A 26,850-nucleotide genomic window follows, 5' to 3' on the forward strand; every position below is an offset into this window, starting at 1 on the left:
AATATATCTATGTGTATAACTGAATCACTTTGCTGTACACCTGAAACTTATACAACACTGTAAATCAACTATACTTAAAAAAAAAAAAAAAAAAAAAAGAGTAAGGCTTCTGCAAATGTGTATAAACATTTCCTGAAATGGGGTGTGATAAAGCCGCTGGGAGAACCGAGGCGTCTGGACCTCACCTCCGCAGATCTCTCCCTCCATCTAAAACCGACACAATCGGGACAAACGTCTAACAAAGCCCAGAGCCAGTATCCACAAATTCTAACAACGCTGGCGGGCGGAACCGAGTCCGCTGGTTGCTCAGGAACGTCACTTCCGGGATGGGGGAGTGTCACGGGGAACCACTTCCGGGGCAGTGCCGCGGCGGCGCGGGAGGTGAGTTTTGCGGCTGTAGGGGCCCGGCGGTGCTTTGAGGGTTGGGCGGAGTAGTACTGGCTGCGGAACCGAGAGGGGTTGGGCTCCGGCGCCGGCCCGGTCCGGCTGTCTCGGAGGCGCTTGGTCGCAGAGCTGCGCTTGGTGCCTAAAGTAAATAACTTCCTGGGGCGCTTCCAAGCATTCGGAAGTTACTTGGAGAGGGAGGTTTGAGTCCCAGCGAGGCAGAGGGCCTCGGTTGCTGCAGCCCAGCGCCTTAGTTTTGAGCCAGGGCCAAAACTCGGTGTTCCTTGCAGATTTGACCTGTCCTTTCTTTCCACGGGCGGAGCATTAGGATTAGCCAGAGCTCCGGAGTCAGTCTGGCCTGGGGTTCGACCCCTGAGTGTACCTGTATTGCTCTGTAACTGGGGACTATCTCTGGTTCTCAATTTCCATCTCTGTAAAATGGGCTCTTAGACTTGATCCGAGGATTAAAGGCGGTGGTGGAGGCAAAGCGCCTTAGTAAGTGCACAGTGCGTGTTTGTTTGCCGAATTGTTTGTTTTTAGGAGAAGTGGGAAATGACTGAAACGTTTTACTTTTTAGTAATTCCAAATTGCGGGACATCTGCCCACCAGTTTCAGCCCACTGGCTGCTGATTCTGATTGCTGTGGGGGATGGATTACCTTTGCATAGGACATAACTCTAACCCAGTTTTGGGTAGTTCTTGGGGACTTTAATGGGATGGGTCTGGGTATATAGCCCATGTCTCTAAGGCAGTGATTCTTGACACTGAGTTTCTGTTGAATTCTCAGGACACAATTTAAAAATCATTTCATTCAAAGCCAGGAATCCCCTACCAACATATTTGGAATCTGGGTTTTTCAGTCTTAGTGAAGACTTTGTTTCTACTTGCTAAGTCTGGACAGCTAGACATGTCTTAGGGGTTATTTATTTTGGAATGTTGACCTTTTTCCCCAGTAAACTTCTTATTTAGAACAATTTTAGATTTACAAAATTATTGTGAAGATAGGACAGTGAGTTCCCATATACAACTCCCATTTACCCAATTGCTAACATTCTACAATAGCATATAGTACTTTCGTCACAATTAATGAACCAATGTCAGTAAGTTATTAATATTTGTGGGGTGTGTGTCTTTTTAGGTCGGCACGCATGGCATATGGAGGTTCCCAGGCTAGGGGTCTAATCAGAGCTGTAGCTGCCGACCTATGCCACAGCTGCAGCAATACAAGATCTGAGCCGCGTCTGCGACCTACACCACAGCTCACAGCAACTCAGGATCCTTAACCCACTGAGTGAGGCCAGGGATCGAACTCACATCCTCATGATGTCAGATTCGTTTCCTTTGAGTCACTACGGGAACTCCAGTAAGTTACTATTAGCTAAAGTCCATGCTTCACATTTGCTCCGTTTTCTCCTAATGTTCTTTTTCTGTTCCAGGATCCCACATTATATTTGGTAGTTGTGTCTCCTTAGGCTCCTAGGACTGTGATAGTTTGTCAGACTTTCCTTGTTTTAGATAAACTTGACAGTTTTGAGTATTATTACTTGTCAGGTATCTTGTAAAATTATTCCCAATTGGGATTTGTTTTTCTTATGAGATTGGAGTTTCAGGGTTAGGGGAGGAAGACCACAGAGGTAAAGTGCCATTCTCATCACATCACAGTAAGGGTGTATCTGTCAGTGCAGGTTATCACCGTTGATGTTAACCCAGATCACCAGCTGGAGTTAGTCAAGGTTTTCCACTGTGAAGTTACTCTCCTTCCCCTACTTTTCCATATCGTACTCTTGGAAGGAAGTCATTATGCATAGACCACACTTAAGGAATATGGAATTATACTTCACACTTAAAGGCAGATTATCTACGTAAATTGTTTGGAATTTCCATGGGAAATTTGTCTACATATTAAATTGTTTATATCAGTATGGTCTTGGATTTTATACTTTGGGTTATAATCCAGTAGTATCTTTTTTATTTTGTTGTGCAAATTGTTCAGACTTTGGCAATTGGGAGCTCTTTGAAGTGGCTCCTCTATCCCTTTGACATATCCTAATCAGTATGTTTTGGCATTTTTGGACACTTTCTTACTTTCTGGTTCATCTTGTATATTTTCTCCTTCAGACCTAGAATTAATCATTTCTCCATTATTGGAGAATGGTATTAGACAAAAAGATCTGAGTGCGAGGTGTACGCATTGCTACTGGGATGCCTCTGTTTCTAGGACCTCTTAGCTGATCGAGCGAGAGATCTGAGTGTGTATACTAACCTACGCACACAGAGCACACACATATCTACAAATACGTACGTAGCCGTCTGTATCTATATTAAGCTAAACATGGGTTCATTCTGATATCCGCAACTCCCATCCATTCCACATGGATCATTCTAGCTGCCTCTGGCTTATTGTAACCTTCTACTCCAGTGGCGACAAACCTAGTTCCCATTATCCCATTTACTTAATTGTTCATTTCCAGTGTACATGTATAGTACTTTCAGAATTGTTAACTGTGGCCCATGTCGGAAATAACTTGATTAACTGGAGTATAGTGCACATGCACAGTTCCTTTTGCCTCTAGTCTTGCAGACTCTACATATTTCCAAAGTTACTGAGATCAGCACCTGATTCTTCCTGTCCCTTCAGTGAAATTGTTTAATCTGGAGTTCCCGTCATGGCGCAGTGGTTAACGAATCCGACTAGGAACCATGAGGTTGCGGGTTCCATCCCTGGCCTTGTTCAGTGGGTTAAGGATCCGGCGTTGCCGTGAGCTGTGGTGTAGGTCGCAGACGCAGCTTGGATCTGGCATGGCTCTGGCTGGCAGCTACAGCTCCGATTAGATCCCTAACTTGGGAACCTCCATATGCCAAGGAAGCAGCCTTAGAAAAAAGCAAAAAGACCAAAAGAAAAAAAAATTGTTTAATCCATTTAGATTCATAATGTCACATTCTGCCTTCTATTCTTGGATACCTAAATGATTTTTTTTTAATCTGCATACATTAAAGTTTACGCTTTGTGCTGTAAAGTTCTATGGATTTTTAACCAATGTTTAATGTCTTGTATGAAATATAGAATAGCACACCTTCAGGTACACCTCAGAAATCTTGTTGGCCCTCTATAACCTGAGAATTGACCACCTCCACTGCCACCTGGTGCAAGTGTGTCTTTTTGACTGTGATAATAGCCTCTTCACTGGTCTTCCTGTTTTCATTTTTATCTCCATAGTCTGTTCTCAACACAGCAGCCAGAGGGACTGTTTAAAAATGAGTCAAATCATGTCGTTTCTTTGCTAGGAATCTTCCAGTGGCTCCCCTTTCACCCAGAGGAAAAGCCAAAGTCCTAGTGGCCTTACACAGCTGCTCACTCTACTCTCCTTGATCATAAAGTTCATTCCTGCCTCAGGACCTCATCCCGTGCTATTTCTCCATCCTGGGATACCTGCAAATACTGAAAAGACTTGTTCTTTTGCTTTCTTCTTGCCCCTGCTGAACCATCACCTTCTCAGAGAGATCTTTCCCTGACCACCTCATGTTAAATACCACCCTTTAGCTCCCTGTTTATATTATCTCATAATACTCACCCCCGACATTATATCTGTATATATGTGTTTGAGTGCCTCTAGTTGAATGAAAACTCCATGGCAGGAACTAGAATGATGCTCAATAAGTATGTGTCCACTGAATGAATGTCTCAGACCAATGGTGTCTAGCCTTCAGGGATGAGCCTCAAGGGGTCTAATAACCTTATGAAATTATTTGCCAAGTTTGGTGAAAAATGGGTCTGTACATTTTATTAAATTCTGGTGGGGGTATGGGTTTCTCCGATGTATAAAAACTTGCTCTGAAGCAAGTCTGGAGCACCACAGGGTTAGAGACACTGCAGGATGTTCAGCTCTGCCCTGAGTCACAGGGAGAGCCTACACAAGCCCTGTGCCTCTCAGCCCTCCCCACTCCCTGTTGTTAAATGAGGCCATTGGTTGAGGCTCTATTCTTGTTTAAAGGTGAGAAACAACATAGGTTTCATCCATTACCAAATATTTGAGTCAGGCCCTGAAACGAACTTAAGATGGACCTAGGGGCTCTGCTGTCCGGGGGCTTATAGTGGAGCAAGTAAAACCATTAGACTGTGTAGTGTTTTTCAGATGATAAGAAATACAATTTGAATTTTGACCCAGAACTTGTATGTAGATGGTTATAGCTGGGGTGGGGGGAAAGCTTTAGGACACAATACTCACCCTTACTAATGTGATATTTTCTATTGTCATTTATATAATTAAATAAAGTACTGGTTAATAAAATTAAAAGGAAAAAGTGCCAATTGCACCCCCCCCTTAACAGTTTCCACAGCTCACTGATGGGCCGCAGCCTGTAGTTTGAAAACGACTGACCATCAGGCAAGTTTCAGTCTTACCCATCAGCCAGTTTGAATCCTGACTTTGTCATTTCTCAGCCAGTAATCCCTGGGAAGTCCACATAACCTGTTAAGCCTGTTTCCTCATCCTCATTGGTAACACCCGCCTCCCAGAGTGGTTGTGAAGCGAACTCGATGCTAACTGTAAAGTGTGGTGCACGTCTGGCAAATGATTTGCTCACTGCTACTGCCTCTGCTGTGACAGTGGAGGGGGCGGGAGGGAGCAAAGCCTGTCACGGAGTCTGAGGGATACAAGCCTTCTAGTTGGGAGCTGAAGGCTGAGTAGGACTCCTGTGACTTCTGTAATCAGGAAAGCAAAGCCCAGAAATCTCGGTAGGCAGGCTGGGTAGTAAAGCACAGGGGTGCTGAGAAAATTAGACGGGAGTTCTAAAGCAGACACTGGATGTGTAGAGTACTTTATGTTTTCCAGATCTCTGTTATAACCACCCTCTGGTTATATCTGTGCTGTCTAATATGGAGGTCCTTTAGCCACATGTGACTATAAATTAATTAAAGTTAAGTAAAGTTAAAACGAAAAAATCAGTTCCTTAAGTCTGAATTAAGTTCCATTAAGTGTTAATATGTGGCTGATGGCTACCATATTGGAGAGCAGGGCTATAGAACATTTCTGTTATTGCAGGAAGTTCTCTTGGGCAATGTTTCACTAGACCCTATGAAAGTCTTGTGAAGGGAGTGGATAGGGCATGGATCTTTCTTTAAAAAAAAAAAAAAAATTATCCATTTATTTATTTATTTGGCTGCACCCACAGCACACAGAAGTTCCCAGGCCAGGGACCGAACCCAAGCCACAGCAGTGACAATACCCGATCCCCAACCACTAGGCCACCAGGGAACTCTTTCAATAATACCCCCCTCCTTGGAGTTCCCCTCGTGGCGCAGTGGTTAACAAATCTGACTAGGAACCATGAGGTTTTGGGTTCGGTCCCTGGCCTTGCTCAGTGGGTTAACGATCCGGCATTGCCCTGAGCTGTGGTGTAGGTTGCAGATGCGGCTCGGATCCTGCATTGCGTTGCTGTGGCTCTGGCGTAGGCAGGTGGCTACAACTCCTATTCGACCCCTAGTCTGGGAACCTCCATATGCTGCAGGAGCGGCCCAAAGAAATAGCAAAAAGACAAAATAATAATAATAATAATAATAATACCCCCCTCCTTAAAACTTATGACCCTTTCGCTTAAACAGCAACTGTTTACATTTTCTTATGTCCTCCTTTAATCTTTAGCTAATGAAAGCATGGTTTATACATGGTTGCAATTGCAGTGTTTATTTGACTGTTTTCTTTTTTCAATTAGTATAATTTTGCAAAGACTTTCCACTGGCCTGATACTCAACATTTGTATTTGCCATTTTAGCCAAGGGGGAATATGCCATGATGTACCATAATTGGGTTAACTGCTTCTTTATTATTGGATGTTTTAGTTGCTTCCTGTTTTTCAGTATTATGAATAGCACTACCATGCACTTTTTTTGTACCTGAAGCCTTTTCCTTCTTTTGAATTGTTTCCTTACTCTAAATTCTAGGAAATGAGTTATTCAGTCAAAGGATATAATCACTTTTATGGCTCTTGTTATATATTGCCTAATTGCCATTAAAAAAAAAAAAAAAAAAAAAAAGCAGCTGGAGTTCCCGTCGTGGTGCAGTGGTTAACTAGGAACCATGAGGTTGCGGGTTCGATCCCTGGCCTTGCTCAGTGGGTTAAGGATCCGGCGTTGCCCTGAGCTGTGGTGTAGGTGGCGGATGCAGCTCGGATCCCAAGTTTCTGTGGCTCTGCTGGGGCTGGTGGCTACAGCTCCGATTCGACCCCTAGCCTGGGAACCTCCATATGCTGTGGGTGCGGCCCTGGACAAGGCAAAAAGACAAAAAAAAAAAAAAAAAAAAAAAAAGCTAAATGCATTATAGCTTTGAATAGATATTATTGTTGTTGTTTGGCTCATGAGAAAATCAAGTCTAGAGGAGGTCAGGAGATTGGCCTGAAGTGTAGCTAATTGCTGATAGAAGCAGGGTTTGTGCTCCTGTCTGACTCTTGGCCTCCAGTTCTTATCGACAAATATTCTTAATAATGTTGCTGTTAGTAACACTAATAAATCTAAGTATTGATAATCCCATAAGGCTTGTTATAGTCTTAAACATAAAGTTTAGGGCCAAGAGAGTTCCTGTTGTGTTTCAGCGGGTTGAGAATGCAACATGGTGTCCAGGAGGACGTGGGTTTGATCCCTGGTCTTGCTGAATGGGTTAAGTTTCTGGCGTTGCTACCAGCTGCAGCGTAGGTCGCAGACACTGCTCGGATCCAGAGTTGCTGTTGGCCGTGGTTTAGGCTGGCAGCTGCAACTCTGATTTGACCCCTAGCCTGGGAACTTCTATGTGCTGCAGATGCAACCCTAAAAAGAAAAAGAAAGAACACCCACCCCCCCGCTGCCAAAAAAAAAAAAAAAAAGAAAAAGTGTATTAAAAAATGTGTATTTATGAGGTGAAACTGAGAAGAAATGAGGGAGCTTTTTTGTACCTTGCTTTTCACATGGCATAAGGATATAGTGCCCTGTTAGGGCTGTATGTTTCTTCCAGTGAAGCTGTTCTTGCCTTGAAATTCATTTTAGGACCAGTTTCTGAGCCATCCAAACATTCTGCCTAGGGTCTGAGTATCATACCTTGTATTTGACCAAAAATGGTATTCCTGGGCTTGAGGCGCCACCTGATTCACCACACTTGGATTCAGATGATGTTGGGTCCTTTCCAGAAGTCAAATCCTTCCTGGAAGGCTGAAGATCTGCCAGCTCTGAGGATTTTGGAAGGAAAAAAAAGGGGGGGGCCCTCAGGCTTTGAGGACCATTCTCAAAGGAGACAAGTGGTGTGAAACAGTGACTGCCTTGTTGGCACAGGCACATGACCTTCCTAAGTGACTAGGTTGAAAGGTACGCAGTGCACATTTGCATAAACCCCAGCCTGTTCACTTAGAAGGGCATTTTTGTTATCCTTTAGTCACTCCTCCTTCATGTTGGAAAAATGTTGGGAAGCAGTGAAGCCACAGAGCCAAAGTGGAGAAAGGTTTTAGGACAACCTCTTTAACCCAGAGCCTTCCATAGGAATATAATGCAGGCCATGTGTATAATTTAAAATTTCCCAGTAGCCACATTTAAAAAGTAAAAAGAGGGAGTTCACATCGTGGCTCAGTGGTTAACAAATCGGACTAGGAACCATGAGGTTTTGGATTCAGGTTGGATCCCTGGCCTCACTCAGTGGGTTAAGGATCCAGGGTTGCTGTGAGCTGTGGTGTAGGTAGCAGATGCGGCTCGGATCTGGCGTTGCTGTGGCTCTGATGTAGGCCAGCACCTGTAGCTCTGATTAGACCCCTAGCCTGGGAACCTTCATATGCGGTGGGTGCAGCCCTAGAAAAGACAAAAATAAAAATTAAGAAAATAAAAAGTAGAAAGAAGCATGTAGTTTTTTGTGGGGGGCGGGTAAAATAACCATACCATAAAATTTATCATTTTAACTTTTTTTTTTTAGGGCTGCACCTGCGACATATGGAAGTTCCCAGGCGAGGGGTTGAATCAGAGCTTGAATCAGAGCTGCAGCTGCTGCCCTATGCCACAACCACAGAATGCCAGATTTGAGCCACATCTGTGACCTACACCACAGCTCACAGCAACGCTGGAACCTTAACCCACTGAGTAAGGCCAGGGATTGAACCTACATCCTCATGGATACTAGTCAAGTTTGTTACCACTGAGCCACAGTGGGAACTCCCCATAGCCATTTTTAAGTGTACATTCAGTGGAGCACAATGTGTGTGACCATCACCACTATTTCCAGAACTGTTGCAACATGCCAGACTGAAACTCTGTACCCATTAAATACTAATTTCCCATTCTTTCTCTGCCAGCCCCTGATAACCTGTATTCTAGTTTATCTCTGTGAATTTGCCTATTCTGGGTGTCTCAAATGAGTGGAATCATGCAATATTTGACCTTTTGTGTCTGGCTTATTTTACTTTGCATAATATTTTCAAGGTTCATCTGTGTAGTAGCATGTATCAGAATTTCATTCATTTTAATAGCTAAGTAAATTTGCTTTGTATATCTATAGCACATTTTGTTTATGTAATCATCTCTTGATAGACTTGTGTTTGTTTCCTTCTTCTGGCTGTCATGAATAGTATAGCTGTGAACATCGGTGTACAAGTTTCTGAGTCTGTGCTTTCAATTCTCTTGGGTATATACCTAATGGAATTGCTGGATCATATGGTAATTCTATGTTTAACTTTTTTAGAAGCTGCCAAACTGTTTCCAGTTTGTCTTCTTACTCTCTTGATAGTACCCTTTGTTACACAAAAGTTTTTAATTCTGATGAAGTCCAGTTTATTTTTTCTTCTATTGCCTGTGGTTTGGTATCACATCTAAGAAGTCACAGCCAAATCCAATGTCATGAAGATTCCTCCTGTGTTTTCTTCCGTAAGTTTAATAGTTTTAGCTCTATTTAAGCTTTAGTTTAATGTTTTGATCCATTTTGAGTTTTTATATATGGTGTAAGATAAGGGTACAGTTCATTCTGCTGCATGTCGATATCCAATTTTCCCAGCATAATTTGTTGACGAGATTGTCCTTCCCCATTGGATGGGCGTGGCACTCTTTCTCAGAAATCAGTTGACTATATATGGTTTACTTCTGGGCTCTCTATTCTATTCCATTGGCCTAGATCCTTATGCCTGTACCACACTGTTTTGTTTTTTTTGTTTTTGTTTTTTTGTCTTTTTAGGGCCGCACCCTTGGCATATGGAGGTTCCTCAGCATATGGAGGTTCCCCAGCTAGTGGTCCAATCAGAGCTGAAGCCTCTGTCCTACACCACAGCCACAACAACGCCAGATCCGAGCCATGTCTGCGACCTACACCACAGATCACGGCAATGCCGGATCCTTAACCCATGGAGCAAGGCCAGGGATCGAACCTGCATCCTCATGGATACTAGTCGGGTTCATTAACTGCTGAGCTATGACGGGAACTCCTGCACCACACTGTTTTGATTTAACTTTATAGTAAGTTTCGAAATCAGAAAGTCCTCCAACTTCGTTCTTTTTCAAGCTCAAATGAAGTGAATGATTTACTTAATATATCAACATGCAGTCAGTGTATAAAACATTGTTGAGATATTTTACGTTCTCCTATTCATACTATCTTCTAAATTGAGTGTGTATCTAACTTAACAGCCATCTCAGTTTGGTCTAGCTGTGTTTCAACTCTCCATAGCTATGTGTGGCTCCTGGCCACCATATTGGGCAGCTTAGATTTAGCAGAAAATTGCCTTGTGGCACAGATCCCGGGACACACAAAGGGCTTTGGAGTTCAGTGGGCCTGGTTCCAAAGTTAGTTTTCCCCTTTCTCATTGGGGTAGGCGGAAGGACACCACTCGTGGGCGCTGTGGTGGAGGGGGAGCAGTTTAGTCCTGCCAAGGTAAGGAGGAGGGCAGTAAGAAAGACTTGCTGGGGAGGTGACAACGAGCGCAGTCTTGGAGGTAGGGTGGGGGCTTCGCCAAGCAGTCAGAGTCGGAACAGGCACTCTTGGCTGAGTGTACAGCTTGGCTAGAGGCCCAGGATTGTGAAAAAGCCCAGAGCTCTTGGAGAATTGCAGGTAGTTCCTTCAGCTCGACCAGGGTATTAGGAATAGGGGGCCCTGGTGAAAGGAGAGGCTAGAGAGGTGAGTGAGGCTGGACCTGCCACCACTGTCCCTGTCATCCATGTCCCCAGCATCTCTTATCTGGGTCACTGGTAGTAGCCACCTCACTGGTCTCCCTGTGTCCACTGTGCACCCTCTCCTTCACCCCCCATTTAAAATACAGATCAGGACTTCCTGCTGTGGCGAGATGGGTTAAGAATCCCACTGCAGCGGCTCGCTTGCTGCGAAGACTCGGGTTCCATCCTCAGCCTAGGTTGAAGTATCTGGCGTGGCTGCAGCTGAGGCTTGGATTTAGTTCCTGACCTGGGAACTTTCATGTGCCGTGGGTGCGACCATAGGGGAAAAAATTGTCAGATCATGTCACGTCTCTGCTCAAAACCCTTCTTTGGCTTTACATTTTACTCAGTCAAATCGGAGTGTCAGGGTCCGTCCAGGTCAGTCCATACTGCTCTCTGATCTTACCTGCCTCCACTCTCCCTCCCGCACTCCTCTCTGGCCATTTTGACTCATATCCCTGTCTTCTTTTCTCTGTGCCTGGAGATGCCCCCCTGGAGATGCTGTCCTGGCTCACTCGCACACTTCAGATCTCTGCCACTTTAGTCCTGCCTCTTCTCAAAGAGGCCCTTCTTGTCACCCTATACCAAAATAAAATGATGCCCTGCTCAAGTTTTTTTAAAAAACAGTTTTCACCAGCTGGCATGTCACATCTCGATGTGTTCCTTGTCTACCTCTGTCCCACTGTCCTGAGACATTGGCCCCAGTAGAACAAGGATTTGTCAGTTTTGCTCAGCCTTTATTGCTTGGTGTCCAGACAGTATTTGTCGAATGAATGACTGAATGAATAAACACAGCCTGAAACAGAGCAGATCTTCAGTCAATGCATGGTGATTTAATATTTTTGATATTTTTATTGAGGTGTTTTCATTTATTTACTTTAGCAAACTTTATGTTTGGAGAAATTTTAAACATACCAAAAAGTCAAAAGAATGGTCCCATGGCTCTCCATATATCCTCCACTTAAGGTGAAGAATTGTTAACGTTTCACCACAGTTGCTTTATGTATTCTCGTATGTGTGTAAGTGGAACCATTTAAACGTCAGTTGTAGAAACATGGCATTAACTCTTTGCATTTAGAGGTCGGCTCTGGAGAGTGTTGAGTCGGAGGAGACCTCAGGCAGCAGGCAGCTGGGGCCATGGCCTCCGACCTGGACTTCTCACCTCCTGAGGTGCCCGAGCCCACGTTCCTGGAGAACCTGCTGCGGTATGGACTCTTCCTGGGGGCCATCTTCCAGCTCATCTGTGTGCTGGCCATCATCGTGCCTGTGCCCAAGTCCCACGAGACGGTGAGTCCTTCCTTGTGACCCTCAGCTCCTCAGGCTGAGTTCTAGGTACTGAAAATAGATATCACAGCAGCGAAGACCAGCAGGGACTATGGTCTCAGTCCCCACATTCCCAACTGATGGCCTTGAGCCGCATGGTTCATACCTTGTGTGTCCAAATGTGTGTTCAGCGAATTTTTTTTTTTTTTTTTAATGGCCGCACCTGTGGAACGTGGAAGTTCCCCGCCCATGGGTTGAATCTGAGCCACAGTTATGACCTGTGCTATAGCTGCGGCAACACTGAATCCTCAAGCCACCGCGCTGGGCTGGGGATCGAAGCTACACCTCTGCAGTGACCTGAGACACTGTAGTTGGATTCCTAACCCACTGCACCACAGTGGGAACTCCCAGATTTTTATTTAGTGCCTACTTACTACGTTTAGACTCTGCTGAAAGATGTGGTGTCTGCCCTCAAGGAGCTTCTAGTCTTTGAGGAAGGGCAGCTATGAAACAAATACACATGTTTCTGTGAGAAGTATAGGGTACTATGAGGGTGTCTAAGAAGGGGCAGGGGCTCAGCCATTCACCTCCCCCAGGAAGAGGGAACCATGTGTTTAAGGACCTGGGGAATGAAGGAACCGGCTAGGAACTGAATGCCGGTGACTGTGGCCAGAGCACAGAGGGGACACCAAGAGGGGTGTAGCCGAAGGGGCGGTAGGGCCCAAAGGAGTTTAAAGGAGAGAGTGACATGGTCAGATTGGCTTTCTTGTTATTTTTGACTCTTATTCTGTAGGTCTCTGTCTCACTCTCTTTTTTTTTCTCCTTTTTAGTGCCACACCTGCGTCATATGGAGGTTCCCAGGCTAGGGGTCAAATCAGATCTGCAGCTGCCGGCCTACGCCATAGCCACAGCAACGAGGGATCTGAGCTACGTCTGTGACTTACACCACAGCTCACGCCAAAGCCGGATCCTTAACCCACTGAGTGGGGCCATGGATTGAACCCACATCCTCATGGATACTAGTCGAATTCCTTACCACTGAGCCACAATGGAAACTCCTTAGTTCTCTTTATTCTGTAGCTCTGGACCCTCCTTCTACCATCCCACCCCCCCAGCTTTTCCCATAGCATTGATTTGTTGGAGAACACAGGTCACTGTCTTCTACCACATCCACATCCAGGATTGGCTGATTGCATCTCTGTGGTATTGACATGTTCCTGTGTTCCCCATATTTCTATCAACAGGAAATTCGATCTAGAGGCTTGATTCAGTTCAGATCGGGGTATTTGGTGAGAAAACCTCATATCTAGTGCTGTGTCCTTCCTGTTTTTATGTCATCAATGGGCACGTGGTATCTGGTTGTCACACAGAGACTCTAAAAGATATCCATGGGTTCAGGTGTAATAGCTGATCCCTTTGTGATTAAATCTTCATCAGTCTTTACCTAAATGTTTTCAGCCTCCAGTGATCATTTCTTAGATGCATTGTTTCCTTCTGCATTTAGTAGCTGGAGTTTTTCAGTGAAGAGGCCTTTTTCCTTATCACCTATGTAGTTCCTCTGAAATGCTATTCATAGTAAAAGGCTTGGTTCTTTTCCTTTATTCATTAGTTTTCAGAGTAGAGAGTTTGAGCTATAGCAGCCTCCAAGTCTTGACTAGATTTTTGTGTTATTTTAATTAAAAATTTTTATATATTTGATGTTTTAATTAATTTTAGGTTTTTTTTCTTTTTCCTTTTCTTTTTTCTTTTCTTTTTTGGCTCAAGTGGTCTCAGTTGGAGCCACAGGAAGTTGTGTGAAATATTGTTGCCCAAGGAAACCCATTAGAGACTCATTGCCTAGGGTTTTTTGGGGGGCAGGTCACATAAACCTCCTCTGCCTCGTTTGGTCCAAAATAATTCCAGACTTCCAGAAGAAAAGCAGATATTCAGCATAAACCGTATTGTTTGCTCAAAAGGTTAGGCACTGCGAGCCATTCTTATCAGTTCTAGGAATTGTGGGAACCACCCAAAAATCCAGTTACCCAGTTGCCAACTAAGGACCAACCTTGCAAGCTGGTTTTTCTAAGGATAGCAGGTTTTTATTTTTTTATTTTAATGTAAACTCTATTCTGCACACCGACAATATAGTTATTATAGTTTTCAAATAACTATATTGTTTTTCTCTACTAACAGGCTCAAAATGAAATTTATGATTTTTTTTTTGTTCTTTGTGGGCCCCCAAAATCTGTCCCAGTAGGGATATATGGTCAGAGTACTGTGTTTAGTAAGTCTTTTTTTCACATAAGTATACATAATTAATTAATGACAGATATTAATTTGCTTCATTTTTTTTTTTTTTTTTTGTCTTTTTTTGCTATTTCTTGGGCCGCTCCTTCGGCATATGGAGGTTCCCAGGCTAGGGGTCGTATCGGAGCTGTAGCCACCGGCCTACGCCAGAGCCACAGCAACGCGGGATCCGAGCCGCGTCTGCAACCTACACCACAGCTCACGGCAACGCCAGATCGTTAACTCACTGAGCAAGGGCAGGGACCGAACCTGCAACCTCATGGTTCCTAGTCAGATTCGTTAACCACTGCTCCATGACGGGAACTCCCAATTTGTTTTTAGTTTTTAGAGGTCCCCCCCTTTAATTAATTAATTTTTATGGCCGCTCCCATGGCATATGGAGGTTCCCAGGCTAGGTGTCAAATTGGAGCTGCAGCTGCCGGCCTACATCACAGCAACAGCAACATAGGATCTGAGTTACATCTGTGACCTACACCAAAGTTCACGGCAATGCCGGATCCTTACCCCACTGAGCAAGGCCAGGGATCGAACCTGAGTTCTCATAGATGCTAGTCAGATTTGTCTCCCTGAGCCACGATGGGAACGTTAAATTATGTAAAACTTATATAGAACATTTCCCCAAAACTATATTACAGGATACAGTCAAAAAAACCTCCTTTAACCTCAGTATCTTCCACCCTTTCCTCTTCCTCTCTGCATAGGCAACTGTTTTTATTTTGACTTTTCCTTCTTTTGTTTCTTTCTGAAAACATATGCAAATGGTTATGTGTGTGATATTTATTTATTCATTTATATTCTTCCTTTGATACATTAAAGATAGCATCTTATTAAACAGTTTCACAGTTTTCTTTTTTCGCTTAACAGTCTCTAATATATTCTGGAGATGCATATTCTGGAGATGACTCTGTCCCTGAGATTCTGCTGGTGTGACTGGGAGGAGCTCTGGCAAAGGGGCAGGCTTGGGATGGGGCTGGGGAAGGAGCATGCTGTGTTCAATTGTGAACAGGTGCCCTTAAGATGTTCTGTCAGGTAAGCAGTGGCTCCACGGGTCTGTATCAGGAGGAGGGTCTGTGGTGAGTGCTGATCAACATTTGTGGGTCTGTGAGTTGTGACTGAAGCTGTGAGGATGAGGTCTCTTAAGGAGGAATATGGGGTGGGATGAAGAAAAGGCTGAGGGGGCGCCTTGAGGAGCTCCAGCATTCAGGGAACCCGCAGGAGGAGCAGCAGCCAAAGGAGGGGGAAGCCTTGGTGAACGTGACATGACAGGCACGTGGCCTCTGGGTTGTTCTGTCCATCTCCGTTTCTTATTCTGACGTTCTGAGGAGGAGGTCACCGTTGGAGTTTTTCCACCCACAGTTGTAGCACACTCTAAAGACATAATCCCTGTGCCCTGTGGCTCTGTCCTCACAAACCCGGCATGTCGTACCCACGGCATATAAACGTTCCCAGGCCAGGGATTGAATCCGAGCTACAGGTGAGGCAATGCCAGATCTTTAACCCACTATGCCGGGCCAGGTTTCGAAGCTGTGCCTTCTCAAACCCATGCTGTCTCAGAGACGACCCCAGATCCTTAACCTGCTGTGCCACGGCAGGAACTCCCAGTAACAGACATCTTTATTATCACTGGCCACTGATGAAGCCTGCTCAGAGTCCTGAGGGAGGGAGGGAATGGATGTTTTGATTTATAGGCAGAGATGCAGAGTCAGAGGTCTGTGGTCTTTAGGAGAGCTGCTGCTCACCTCCTGTTGTGCTCTTAACCCTTCAAGGCTGGCCTTAGAGGCCCAGGTCCATTTAGCAAATTTTCAGAAAAAGGGGAGCCCTTTCCTGATCTCTGAGGTTTTTAGTACACCTTAGGTTGAGGTCTTTTGAGGCAGCGAGTCGACAAAGGGCTCAACAGGATGCCTCAACCCTGCCATTTAGACATTTAGAGGTTAATTTGGGACAACAACCTCATCTTTTGTTTCATTATTTTTATTATTAGTTTTTTACTGAAGTATTTAAGGTACAATATTACATAAGTTACAGGAGTACAACACAGTGATTCAGTTTTTAAAGTGTACACACATTTATAGTTATTATAAAATATTAGCTATATTCCTACAAAATGTCCTTGTAGCTTATTTATTTTATATATAATAGTTTGTACCTCTTAATCCCATACTCCTATCTTGCCCTTCCCTGCTTCCCTCTCCCCACTGGTAACCAATAGTTTGTTCACTATATCTGTGAGTCTGTTTCTTTTTGTTATGTTCATTGATTGTTTTATTTTTTAGATTCCACATACAAGTGATATCGTATGGTTTTATCTTTTCTCAGATTTATTTCACTTAGCATAATATCCTCTAGGTCTATCCATGTTGTTACAAATGGCAGAATGTTATTCTTTCTTATGGCTAGGAAGAATTCTGTTGCATGTATACATATACCACATCTTCTTTATCTGTTCATCCATTGGTGAGTTATCCGTTGGATTCTTAGGTGGCTTCCATATCTTGGAAGTTGTAAATAATGCTCTTATGAACATTGGGGTGCATGTATCTTTTCAAATTAGTGTTTTTGGTTTTTTCAGATGTATTCCCAGGAGTGGCATTGCTGGTTCATCTGGCAGTTATCTATTTTCAGTTTTTTGAGAAACCTCCATATTGTTTTCCACAGTGGCTGCTCTAATTTACATTCCCACAAAGAGTATAAAAGGGTTCCCTTTTTAGAAGTTTCTGGGCCAGGATCGAACCCGTGCCACAGCAGTGACCCAGGCCACAGCAGTGACAATACCAGATCCTTAACCCGCTGAGCCACCACAGAACTCCTGTTTGTATTCTTTTTGATAATAGCCTTCTGACAAGGGTGAGGTGATATCTCATTGTGGTTCTCATTGTGGTTTTGACTTGCATTTCTCTGATGATTAGCAATGTTTGAGCATCTTGTCATGTGCCCGTTTGCCATCTGCATGTCTTCTTTGGAAAAACGTGTACTCAGGCCTTCTGCCCATTATTTTTAATTGGATCTTTTTTTTTTTTTTTTGATATTGAGGTTGTATGAGCTGTTTATGTATTTTGGATATTAACCCCTCACTGGTTGTATAGTTTGCAAATATTTTTTCCCATTCAGTAGTTTGTCTTTTCATTTTGTTGATGGTTTCCTTCAAAAACTTTTGTCCCATTTGTTTATTTTTGCTTTTATCTCCCTTTCTTTAGGAGACAGATCTAAAAAAATATTGCTACAATTTACATCAAAGAATGTTCTGCCTATGTTTTCCTCTAGGAGTTTTATGATTTCCGCTGTTACATTTAAGTCTTTAATCCATTTTGAGTTTATTTTTGTATATGGGGTTAGAGAATGTTCTAATTTTGTTTTTTTACATGTAGTTGTCCAGTTTTCTCAGCACCACTTATTTAAGAGATTTGTCTTTTCTGCAGTATATATTCTTGCCTCCTTTGTCCTAAGTTAATTGCCCATAAGATAGGTTTATTTCTGGGCTCTCCCTTCTGTTCCATTGACCTATGTGTCTGTTTTTGTGCCAGTACCATACTGTTTTGATACTGTAGCTTTGTGTATAGTCCGAAGTCAGGGAGCATGATTCCTCCAGTTCTGCTACTTTTTTTTTTTTTTTGTCTTTTTAGGGCCACACACATGGCCTATGAAAATTCCCAGGCTAGGGGTCAAATCGGAGCTGTAGCCACCAGCCTACACTATAGCCACAGCAACAGTGGATCCTAGCCACATCTGCGACCTGCACCACAGCTCACGTCAACACTGTATCCTTAACCCACTGAGCAAGGCCAGGGATCGAACCTGTGTCCTCATTGATATTAGTCAGATTCATCTCCCCTGAGCCTCAGTGGGAACTCCCTCTAGTTCTGTTCTTGTTTCTCAAGATCGTTTTGGCTATTCAGGTCTTTTGTGTCTCCATACACATTTTAAAATTACTTGTTCTAATTCTGTAAAAAAAATCCCTTTGGTATTTTGATAGGAGTTTCATTGAATCTGTAGCTTGCCTTGGGTAGTATGGTCATTTTAACAACATTAATTCTTTCAATTCAAGAGCATGGGATATATTTCCATCTGTTTGTGTCATCTTTAGTCTCTTTTATCAGTGTTTTATAGTTTTCCAAGTATAGTTGTTTTAGGGCTGCACCCACAGCATATGGAAGTTCCCAGGCTAGGGGTCCAATCGGGACCCCTAGCCTGGGAACTTCCATATGCCAAGGGAGCGGCCCAAGAAATAGCAAAAAAAAAAAAAAAGAAGAAGAAGACAAAAAATAAATAAATAAAAAAATAAAATATATTGTTGGATTGGGTTTGCTAATATTTTGTTGAGGATTTTTGCATCTATGTTCATCAGTGACATTGCCCTGTGATTTTCTTTATTTGTGATGTCAACACCCTCATCTTTTAAAATGTAAACATCAGAACATATCATTTTCATTTATCTTAAAGTTTAGGGGAATAAGGCTCACACAAGTGAATTGTCTTTATAACTGAAAGTTACTGTGTTATTTTTTTGTTTTTGTTTTTCTGTTTGTTTTGGTTTCCGTTTTGTTTCTGTTTTTTAGTTTTTCAATAGATCAGTAGCAAAAAAAAAAGTGGTATTATTAATGTAAGTTTTTTTGATGCATCATGCCAGCAGTATGGTCCTCAGTTATGCAGGGATTCAACTCCCAGCTTTCCTCTGTGAACCCCTATTCCCCCTCCCCCACCCAAGGCAGCCTTCTCTCACTCCCCAAACTCCTAAATAAATGGAAAGAGTATTCTGTGTGTGTAAACAGTCTTACAAAGACAGGGTGAGTGCTCAGACTGTGCTTAAAGGTTATGCTTAGCAGTTAACTGGGATTTGGAATTTGGATGGGGAGGAGAAAAGAAAGGGGTTTTAACTTGGGGCTCTGGAGCTCTTAGGAAGAGAGCCTGTGGGAATGGGGAGCTGGGGGGACTCTAGGCAGCCCAGGAGCAGGAGGGAGGTACCTGGAAGTGAAGGTGGCAAGGAGGTGAAGGAGGGTGGGGGTAGGAGGACCCAGAGAACAATCTTGCTCTCTCTGCCACTTTGCTTAGGGCAAAATCATCTTTCTTGCTTGGCCTATAGACGCAAGATTTATTAGTGGCTTTTTGGGTCAGATGATAATATTTTTGGCTCCAGATGATGGGAAAGGCTTTGAAAAGCAAAAGAATGTCTTTCCTGTTGTTCCAGTAAGCCGATTTTTTGCAACTAGTTTATGACTTCAGTATTTCAATACTTAGCAGATTATTTGAAAGCTCTTTTGGGGGTAATCAGGGAAGAAGAAAATGAACACAAAGAAATGCTTCCCACCCCACCCCCTTTCTTTTCATAGTAGGAGCAAGAACTAATTCGTAAAATCAGAACCAAAGTCCCTAGAATCCTAAGCCAAATGAGAACGTTTTTCTCATTGACACCTCATTAAACTAAGACCCAGGAAAACAAACATTTGTTTGAGCTTGATTGAGGTCTGGACCACATTTATTCCAAGAATTTTCTGTAGGCTGGATTCTAAAATATAAGAAGGTTGATCCTGTACCACTTCTGTCTATTCCAGGATGCAGCTGTGTTTCATCTCTCATGCCCAGTCTGATTGATTATATGGTGGCCATGGTGGAAAGGATTCGGGGCTGCTTCTAGGCTCCAGACTAAAGAAATGATTCATTGATGTCTGCCATGAGCAAGGGACTGGAGAGTGGCAATGCTTGCCTGGCCTTGGGCTTGTCTGTGATTTTCCACCTGGGGAATTTTCAAAGGCCTGGGCTGCACCTATAGAGATTCTGATTCAGTTGTTCTTTGAAGCCTTGGATCAGTATTTTCTTTAAGTGCCCAGGTGATTCTGTAATGAAGCCACTGATCTAGTCCCTTGATTATTTCCCTGAAGCACAAACCAATTTGAGGAAGACAGGAGGTGTTCAGATCTCTGTCTTAAGTTTAAGTAATAATAGCATGCTGTCCATTGAGAAGCTGGGGATGGAGACCTGGGAGTTATTTTAACCAATATAGCATTATTTCTTATAACCCCAAGAGTGAGTTGCTAAGCTTTGCCAAGGAAACGAAGATTCAGGGCAGGCCTGAACAGGGGCATGCTAGATTTTGGTAGTTTCTGTGCAATATAGAGATACTGAAAAGATGTGGGTGCTGTTCCAGAGCAGGGATGCAGCTGGACCTCTGGAAGGGGTGGGCACCAGGGACTCCATCACTCACCATCTGCATCCCTCTGCCTCCACTGTCCATCTCCTGTCTCTCACTTCTCTTGCCCTGCCTCCTCTGCTCGCTGTCCCTCTGGTACGATGAAACAGGGCCACTAACAGCTTCCAAAGTTTATGTCTTTCAGCTGCAGCATCTGGAGGCTGCCTTCCTGCTTGGTCCCACTTCCAAAATCCCTAGAGAAGGAGCTCTGTAGCTGTCCCAAGTTGGGACTGCTATGGCCAGTGTGGGGGAGGGGAGCATCCTGTGGAGTGATCTCTAGGGGTGGAGGGCAGGGTCGGTTCCCAAAGGATCAGGAGTGCTGTGCAGACAAAGCTGGGGTCTCCATTCCTTTCACTCTCCTGGAGGCAGTCAGAGCAGCGGGCAGAGGACTAGGGGACTGGTTTCCTTGTAAACCTTCCAGTGATTCAAGGAGGGCACATATAAAACAAGAGCAGCCGAGTGATGGAGGAAAGGCTGCTCAATCGGATGATGATGCTGTGTTAAGGCTGCTGTCCTTCTGGTTTGGTTTCAGTAGAACTATGTTCTTAATAAGGAGTTCCTGTTTCCCTTGGGCTTCCCTAGATAAAGGCTGCACAAGTCTGTGAGCTCCCTGTAGTTGTGTGCAAAAGTGTGATGTTTTCATGTTTATGCACATTTTCTGGAAAGAGAGTCTGCAGCTTTTCCCAAAGTGGAGAGCAGCAGTTTTAATGAGGTGTAGGAGCTGAATTTCAGGAGTGAAGAAATAGATAATGAGGAAGTAAAGGTTGGGAGCCCCTCCCCCACAGCCTGCTTGAGCTTTTAGATCCGTTTCCACCCAGAACGTTGATCCAGTCATCTCTAAGCAAGCAGGTGTTGACATTTAGTTCAGCGACTCTTGTAGCCTGTAGTAATAGTTATCTGGCAGTCAGTCACAGGGTCTCCTAGAGGTTTAAAATGCTGGCTCTTCTCCTCTCCTCATGTGTTTATGTCACATCTGCCCTGCCAGCTGCTGGCCTCTAGGCAGATACTTTCACTTCCACTAACCTGATTGCCTCAGTCTCAGTCTTCTTAACGAGGACCCTTTCTGTTCAAAGCTCAGAAACTCAGCTTGAGCAGTTTCCCTGGGAAGAACTGCATTGGCTCTTGGAACTGGGAATTTTGAGGCACAGCTGGGCTCAGAAGTTCGCACGGTCGTCAGGGCTCCGTCTGTCTCTCCATCTCTTGGCTTTCCTGCGAGCGCTGGCTTCATTCTTAGGCCCTTGCCACGTGTCAGGAGGATGGCTGCAAGAAGCTCCAGGCCGCATCCTCATCACTCATGATTTACAAGCAAGAGAAGCTATTTCTCTGCCTGTGCTCACTTTCCACATCTCCTGGAAGGCCTCTGCTTGGCTCTGGCCTGGCCACAAGTCTATACTTTGCCCCTTAGGTGGGAAGGGACCTTGGGTAACCGCTTCCGGCCAGGCCACTTTTAACTGGCCACTCCTATGGCCACAGTGACTGAGAGTCCCCTCAGAACCACGTGGGACAGGGAAAGGATGGGGTCCCAATAGAGAGGGGGTCTGGGCAAAGACAACTGATGTCTAGCACGGTGATCTGGCAGAGGAGAACTCACCCATCAGAATCGATAGCAAGAGGGGTGGCTTTCCTTGTGATGCCCACATAGACTTTGCTGTCGATCAAAGAGCCCGGCGGTGTTTGGAGCCCTGAAAAGGAGGCGCCTTCCCAGGGGCAGTGGGGCAGTGGCCTAAAAGTTCAGGATGCTGTTGGAAAAGTCTGCCCGGCCCCCAGTTGCTGGTGAAGGCTCCCACAGGAAACAGTTAACCCGGGCAAGCGTACACCCATTCTCAACATCTCAGGAGACAGTCTTGCACAACTGACTTTGTAGCTCTGCCCTGTATTTTTTTTTAAGCTTGGGAGGTGTTTGCAGTTAAATTGGATGGCAGGGTGTTTTTTACTTCATGAGCCATTTTTGAGAGACTCCTGGGCGGTGGACAGGGTGAAGGTCTAAACATGGTCTTGAGATGGGTACAGGTTCGTGGGAGAGATGGTTGGACACACAAGGAGCCCCAGACCAGCCGGGGGGCAGGGCCTGGGTGGCGCTGAATTGTGTCAGGTGCACTCCCAGGCCTCTTCTCTCTTATCACAGTTCTTGCCTGCCATGTGCTTTCTGGATTCTGTGTTTCGCCTTGTGGAGCCCACTCGGTCGGCCTCCCCTTCTCTGTTCCAGCTAGTCCTGTCCTCTCAAGGCCAGGGCTAGTTCTGGCCCTGCCTGGTCTCCCAGTCTCCACCCCACCTGGGGCCTGGGGCAAGAGCGCGCAGGACGAGCCAGAGCTTCAGCTCTGGGCACCTGTCTGGGGACCGCCTGCCTTCCCCCCTGTGTCCCCAGCTAGAGAAGGAGGGCGTTCACGTCCTTCCCATGCAGTTCTTGAGGATCGAATGAGGCAAGGAAGGTATGTGAGGCTACCTGAGTGTGGCACAGTGGTTTTCTTTCCCTGGACTGTTTTAGAGGAGAGAGTGGTTTCAGTCTGTGTAGAATGACATTCATCCTGATTTATTGGACTAAATCCACACTGAGTTGTAGCGTGGAAATCATAAAATTCTCTGTGCTTTTCCCTGCAGGAAGGGAGTTGATACATCGCGGCACAGATTCGATTATTTGAATCTGATGAATAGCAGCAATTTTCTGGCTTTGTAAGTGGCTGTGGAGCTGCTACATTATTGATGAGGCCTGTGTCACAGAGGACGCCTCCGCAGACCCAGGATCCACCTGAGGGCGGGGGAGGTCTTTTACTCCCCAAGGTGGGATTGCTGAGGAAACTGAACACTTGCTTCAGAGGAGGCGAGGTGTTCCCAGATGGAAAGGTGGGGCTACAGTGTTCAGAGTCTGCCGTCTGCCTGGCTTGTACCAGCAACGTACATTTGAAGAGAAATGACAAGTCAGCCATTTATTTAGAGTCACTCTTGCCAGCTAAGAATTTGGAGCTACAGCTCTGTGTGGCTAGGACCCCAGTATCCGAGTCATGCGCGTAACATCTGCCTTTGCTTCCCTGCCCCTTGAGGGGAAGGCAGCTGTGCCCCGCTGGGCCAGTGGCTAGGACTCGCTGAGCCTCAGTTTCCTTACCTGTAAAATGGGGCTCAGAGTGAGGGCTCATGAGGGTGGTGGGGGCTCAGCGTGCCCGGGTCTGTGAGGTACCCACGTGGTGCACATCACTAAGTGTGCCGCCTCCTCTCCATTAGCCTGCCTTGCCTGGCACAGGACCTGCATGTGCTTGACGCAGACAGAGCGTGAAAGAACAGAGCATCTGGGAGATACTGGCTGGCCAGTGGCCCAGAAGTGACCGAGGGGGCGTGCCCAGAGACAGGGCCAAGGCAGCAGTGGAATGGCTCTGGAGGCCACTTGGGGGTTCTTGGAATTTGTCTTATACAAAGAGAGACACCTGGAGGTTCTTGGAATCCGTCCTGTATGAAGAGGGATCCAGCAACACGTTTAAAGCAGAACACAGATGTGATCAGGATGGTTGTTTTAGGAGAACGGGCTCTGAAAACAGGAAAGCCCTTGGGAGGGACAGGCAAGAGAGCAGGGGTCTGAACCAGCTCCCTGGTGTGTGTCCGGAGGGGACCGGGTAGAGTTGAGTGCCCATGGAAAGAAGAATGGACCAGCCATGGGGACAGATTAGACGTGGGGGCACGAGGGACTGGTGGGAAATCAGAAATGGCTCAGAGGCTTCCAGCTTGGGTGACGGGGTGGGTGACAGTGCCAGAAATTGAGCTGGGGAAGAGAGGAGGAGGCCTGGGGTGAAGAGGAGACAGATAATGCACTCAGATCCTCGGTGACTGTATAGTGTCCACACACCCACGGCGAGCTGCTCTCGACTCTGGAAGACAAAGCCTGACTCCCATCACAAGCACGGGGGTTCCTGAATGACCCGCCAGTGGGATCTAGAACAAGCTGTTCTTGTCATTCCAGAGTCACCTGTGCTTCCAGGCGCTGAAAAAGAGAAAGTCGATTTCACTTTTAGATCGGATTCTTGGTGGCCATCAGCCCTTAGGAACCCAGGAGAGTCTGTGCCACACAGCCATTGAGAGCTCAGGTTCATCCTGGCTCTGCCACTCTGCATCTGAGACCTTAGGCAGGTCACATAACCTGACTGTCTCTTCTTTCATCTATAAAATGGGGCTCATTATGGCACTTTGTGAGGCCAAAATATATATGTCCATGGAGCTCCCGCTGTGGCGCAGTGGGATTGGCGGTGTCTTGGAAGCGCCAGGACACGGATTTGATCACTGGCCAGGTACAGTGGGTTAAGGATCCAGCATTGCGGCAGCTGTGGCTTAGGTCAAGCCTGCGACTCAGATCTGATCCTTGGCCAGGGAGCTCCACATGCCTTGGGGCAGCCAAAAATTAAATAAATAAATAAGTAAAAATAAGCAATATGGAAATAGCTTAAAAAAAAGAAAAGGATATGTCTAGACCACAGAACCTGGGACCTAGCATATTGCAAATAATAGTAGCAGCTGTTAGGAGTTCCCGTCATGGCTCAGTGGTTAATGAATTCGACTAGGAACCATGAGGTTGCGGGTTCTATCCCTGGCCTTGCTCAGTGGGTTAAGGATCCGTCATTGCCGTGAGCTGTGGTGTTGGTCACAGATGCGGCTCAGATCCTGCGTTGCTGTGGCTGTGGCTGTGGTGTAGGCCGGCAGCTACAACTCCTATTGGATCCCTATCCTGGACCCCTTCCATATGCCATGGGTGCGGCCCTAAAAAGACAATATATATTAGCAGCTGTTATGGCTGTTATTATTACTATGCTTATTGGTGGCTATGTCTAGCCATGGTTTAGGGTTTGTATATTAGGTTTAAAATTTACTCTGTCCTCTGTGCCCATTTCTCACAGGAAAAAGTGAGACTGTTAGGCTTTTATGATGATAAGTAGGAATGAAGTTCTCCTGGTCACAGGAGAGCTTGCATGTTCTTTCATTTCATTCATTTGGGAACAATTGAAGCTGTCCGCAAGAGCTCACAGATTAGTTGGGGAGACTCAGGGGGAGCACTTGTAGCTTAGGTAAGATTAGGGTGGCTCTGTAATCTTCCTGGGTGCCTGGGGTGGAGGAAAGGATGCATCTGCTGCAGTGGAGGAGCAGAGGAGGAAGGCTAGACGGGAAGGAGGAGTGTGTTCTTGGGCTGGACCACACTGAGGGGAGGGGTTTGCTGGGTGGCCAAGGAGAGAAGGGTGCTCCCCTTGTTGAGGGGTGGGCAGCGGAAGCCCTGGGGCCTGGCCCATTGTAGGGGGCAGAGGTGAGCCCAGGGAGGCTGGCGAGGCAGCCTCCTTAGATGCTGTCCTGGGTGTGGGACACAAGACCGTGGGTGATGGAAAGCCACTGGAAGGTTTAAGGTGGGGACATCTGCGCTTTAGAAAAATTCTCTTGGCACGTGTGCAAGGAATGGCATAGAGAGCAGGGGGGCCAGTTGGCAGTGGGGGAGCTGAAGCAGGGCCTTTGAGGCTCCAGAGAGTGGCCAGGTCAAGAGATGGAGGAGGGCAGATCAGCAGGACCTGGTGACCGATTGGATGGAGGGACAGCGGGGGTGGGGGTGTCACTGGGGCTCTGGTTACTCTGCTTACGGGTAGGGGAGGAAGGCCAGGCCAGCTGGAGAAGGGGCTGTGCTCTGTCTGGGCCACTTGAGTTGGAGGTGCCAGAAAGGATGAGGTGCTTGGGAGAAGGTCTGTGGAGTAAGGAAAGCACTGGGGACAGCGGCCAGGTATCCTCATCCCTGGTTTGTGTACCAGGCCCCACTTGAAACCGCAGGAGGCGTCCAGCTGTGAGCTCAGGGGGGCTCCATCCCTGGAGATCCTGGCAGGATTGACAGGTTCCCAGTGCACAAACCCTTTGTCTAATCATGCCCTGTTTGCCCAGGGCAGGGACTGACTGGTTTCCACTGGCCTCACAGGTACTGCCCTGGGGGCGGTTTCCAGGTCCCAAAGTCTCCAAAGGCCTTGTGCCCTGTGGGGTTTGCCTTAAACAGTAGCCATCCTGCTGGGCTCTGCAGCGGGAGCCTGTGCCCTTGACACACTGGCTTCTCTGAGATTTGGGTTGGTTGGTTTGTTTTTCTAATGGGCTTTCTTCTTTTTTCTTTTTTTCTTCCTTCCTTCCTTTCTTTCTCTCTCTTACCTTTCTGTCTTGCTCATGCTTTCTTTCTCTCTTCCTTTTTTTCCTTCTTTCTCTTTCTTCCACTCTTTCTTCCTTTGTCTCCTTCCTTCCTTCTTTCTCTCTCTCTCTCTCCTTCCTTCTTTCCTCCCTCCCTCGCCCCCTCCTCCCTTCCTTCCTTTTTCTTTCTTTCTTTCTCCAAGTTACAGAAACAGTATCAGCACAAGGGGGTGGGGGTCCTGAGCACTATCAGAGACCTGGCCAGGGGAGGAGCCGGCCGCCTGGTTATCTTGGGGCCATCACGCCTGGGTGCCTGGGATCAGGCTAGGTCTGTTGTCTCCGTTGGTTGGCAGCAGAGTAGACAGCGATGGCTGATAAGAGGGAGGTGGCAGACCTTTGGACTGGGCTTTAGGTGGGGACCGCCCCTCCACAGCCATAGTCCTGCCGCTTCTTTCGGAAGGAGGCTTGAG

General features: G+C 45.9%; 1 protein-coding gene and 1 long non-coding RNA gene across 5 annotated transcripts in view; one reads left to right on the top strand and one right to left on the bottom strand.

The window, feature by feature from the left end:
* The first annotated feature begins 344 nt into the window (after nucleotides 1-344).
* Nucleotides 345-26,850, top strand: part of MANBAL (mannosidase beta like) — a 28,860-nt gene continuing 2,354 nt past the window's right edge. The window contains exons 1-3 of one of the 4 annotated variants that reach the window (XM_085003877.1): nucleotides 345-1,500; nucleotides 8,156-9,252; nucleotides 11,606-11,814. In XM_085003877.1, the coding sequence (XP_084860003.1) occupies nucleotides 11,665-11,814 (150 nt within the window). In that variant the 5' untranslated portion in view covers nucleotides 345-1,500; nucleotides 8,156-9,252; nucleotides 11,606-11,664. The remainder of the gene's footprint in view (nucleotides 1,501-8,155; nucleotides 9,253-11,605; nucleotides 11,815-26,850) is intronic. The other 3 variants (XM_021077555.2, XM_085003878.1, XM_085003876.1) reach the window with 3 other exon arrangements.
* LOC146395295 (uncharacterized) lies at nucleotides 14,177-18,189 on the bottom strand. Its single transcript, XR_014832316.1, has 2 exons — nucleotides 14,509-18,189; nucleotides 14,177-14,274 (listed from the first exon to the last, which is right to left on the bottom strand). It is a non-coding gene; the product is annotated as an uncharacterized LOC146395295 (long non-coding RNA).

The sequence above is a fragment of the Sus scrofa genome, chromosome 17, assembly GCF_054392235.1.
Source record: "Sus scrofa isolate SSC_HxYL_T2T_F1_AM1 chromosome 17, Sscrofa_HxYL_maternal_Yorkshire_Landrace_v2.0, whole genome shotgun sequence".
NCBI classification, from domain to species: domain Eukaryota; kingdom Metazoa; phylum Chordata; class Mammalia; order Artiodactyla; family Suidae; genus Sus; species Sus scrofa.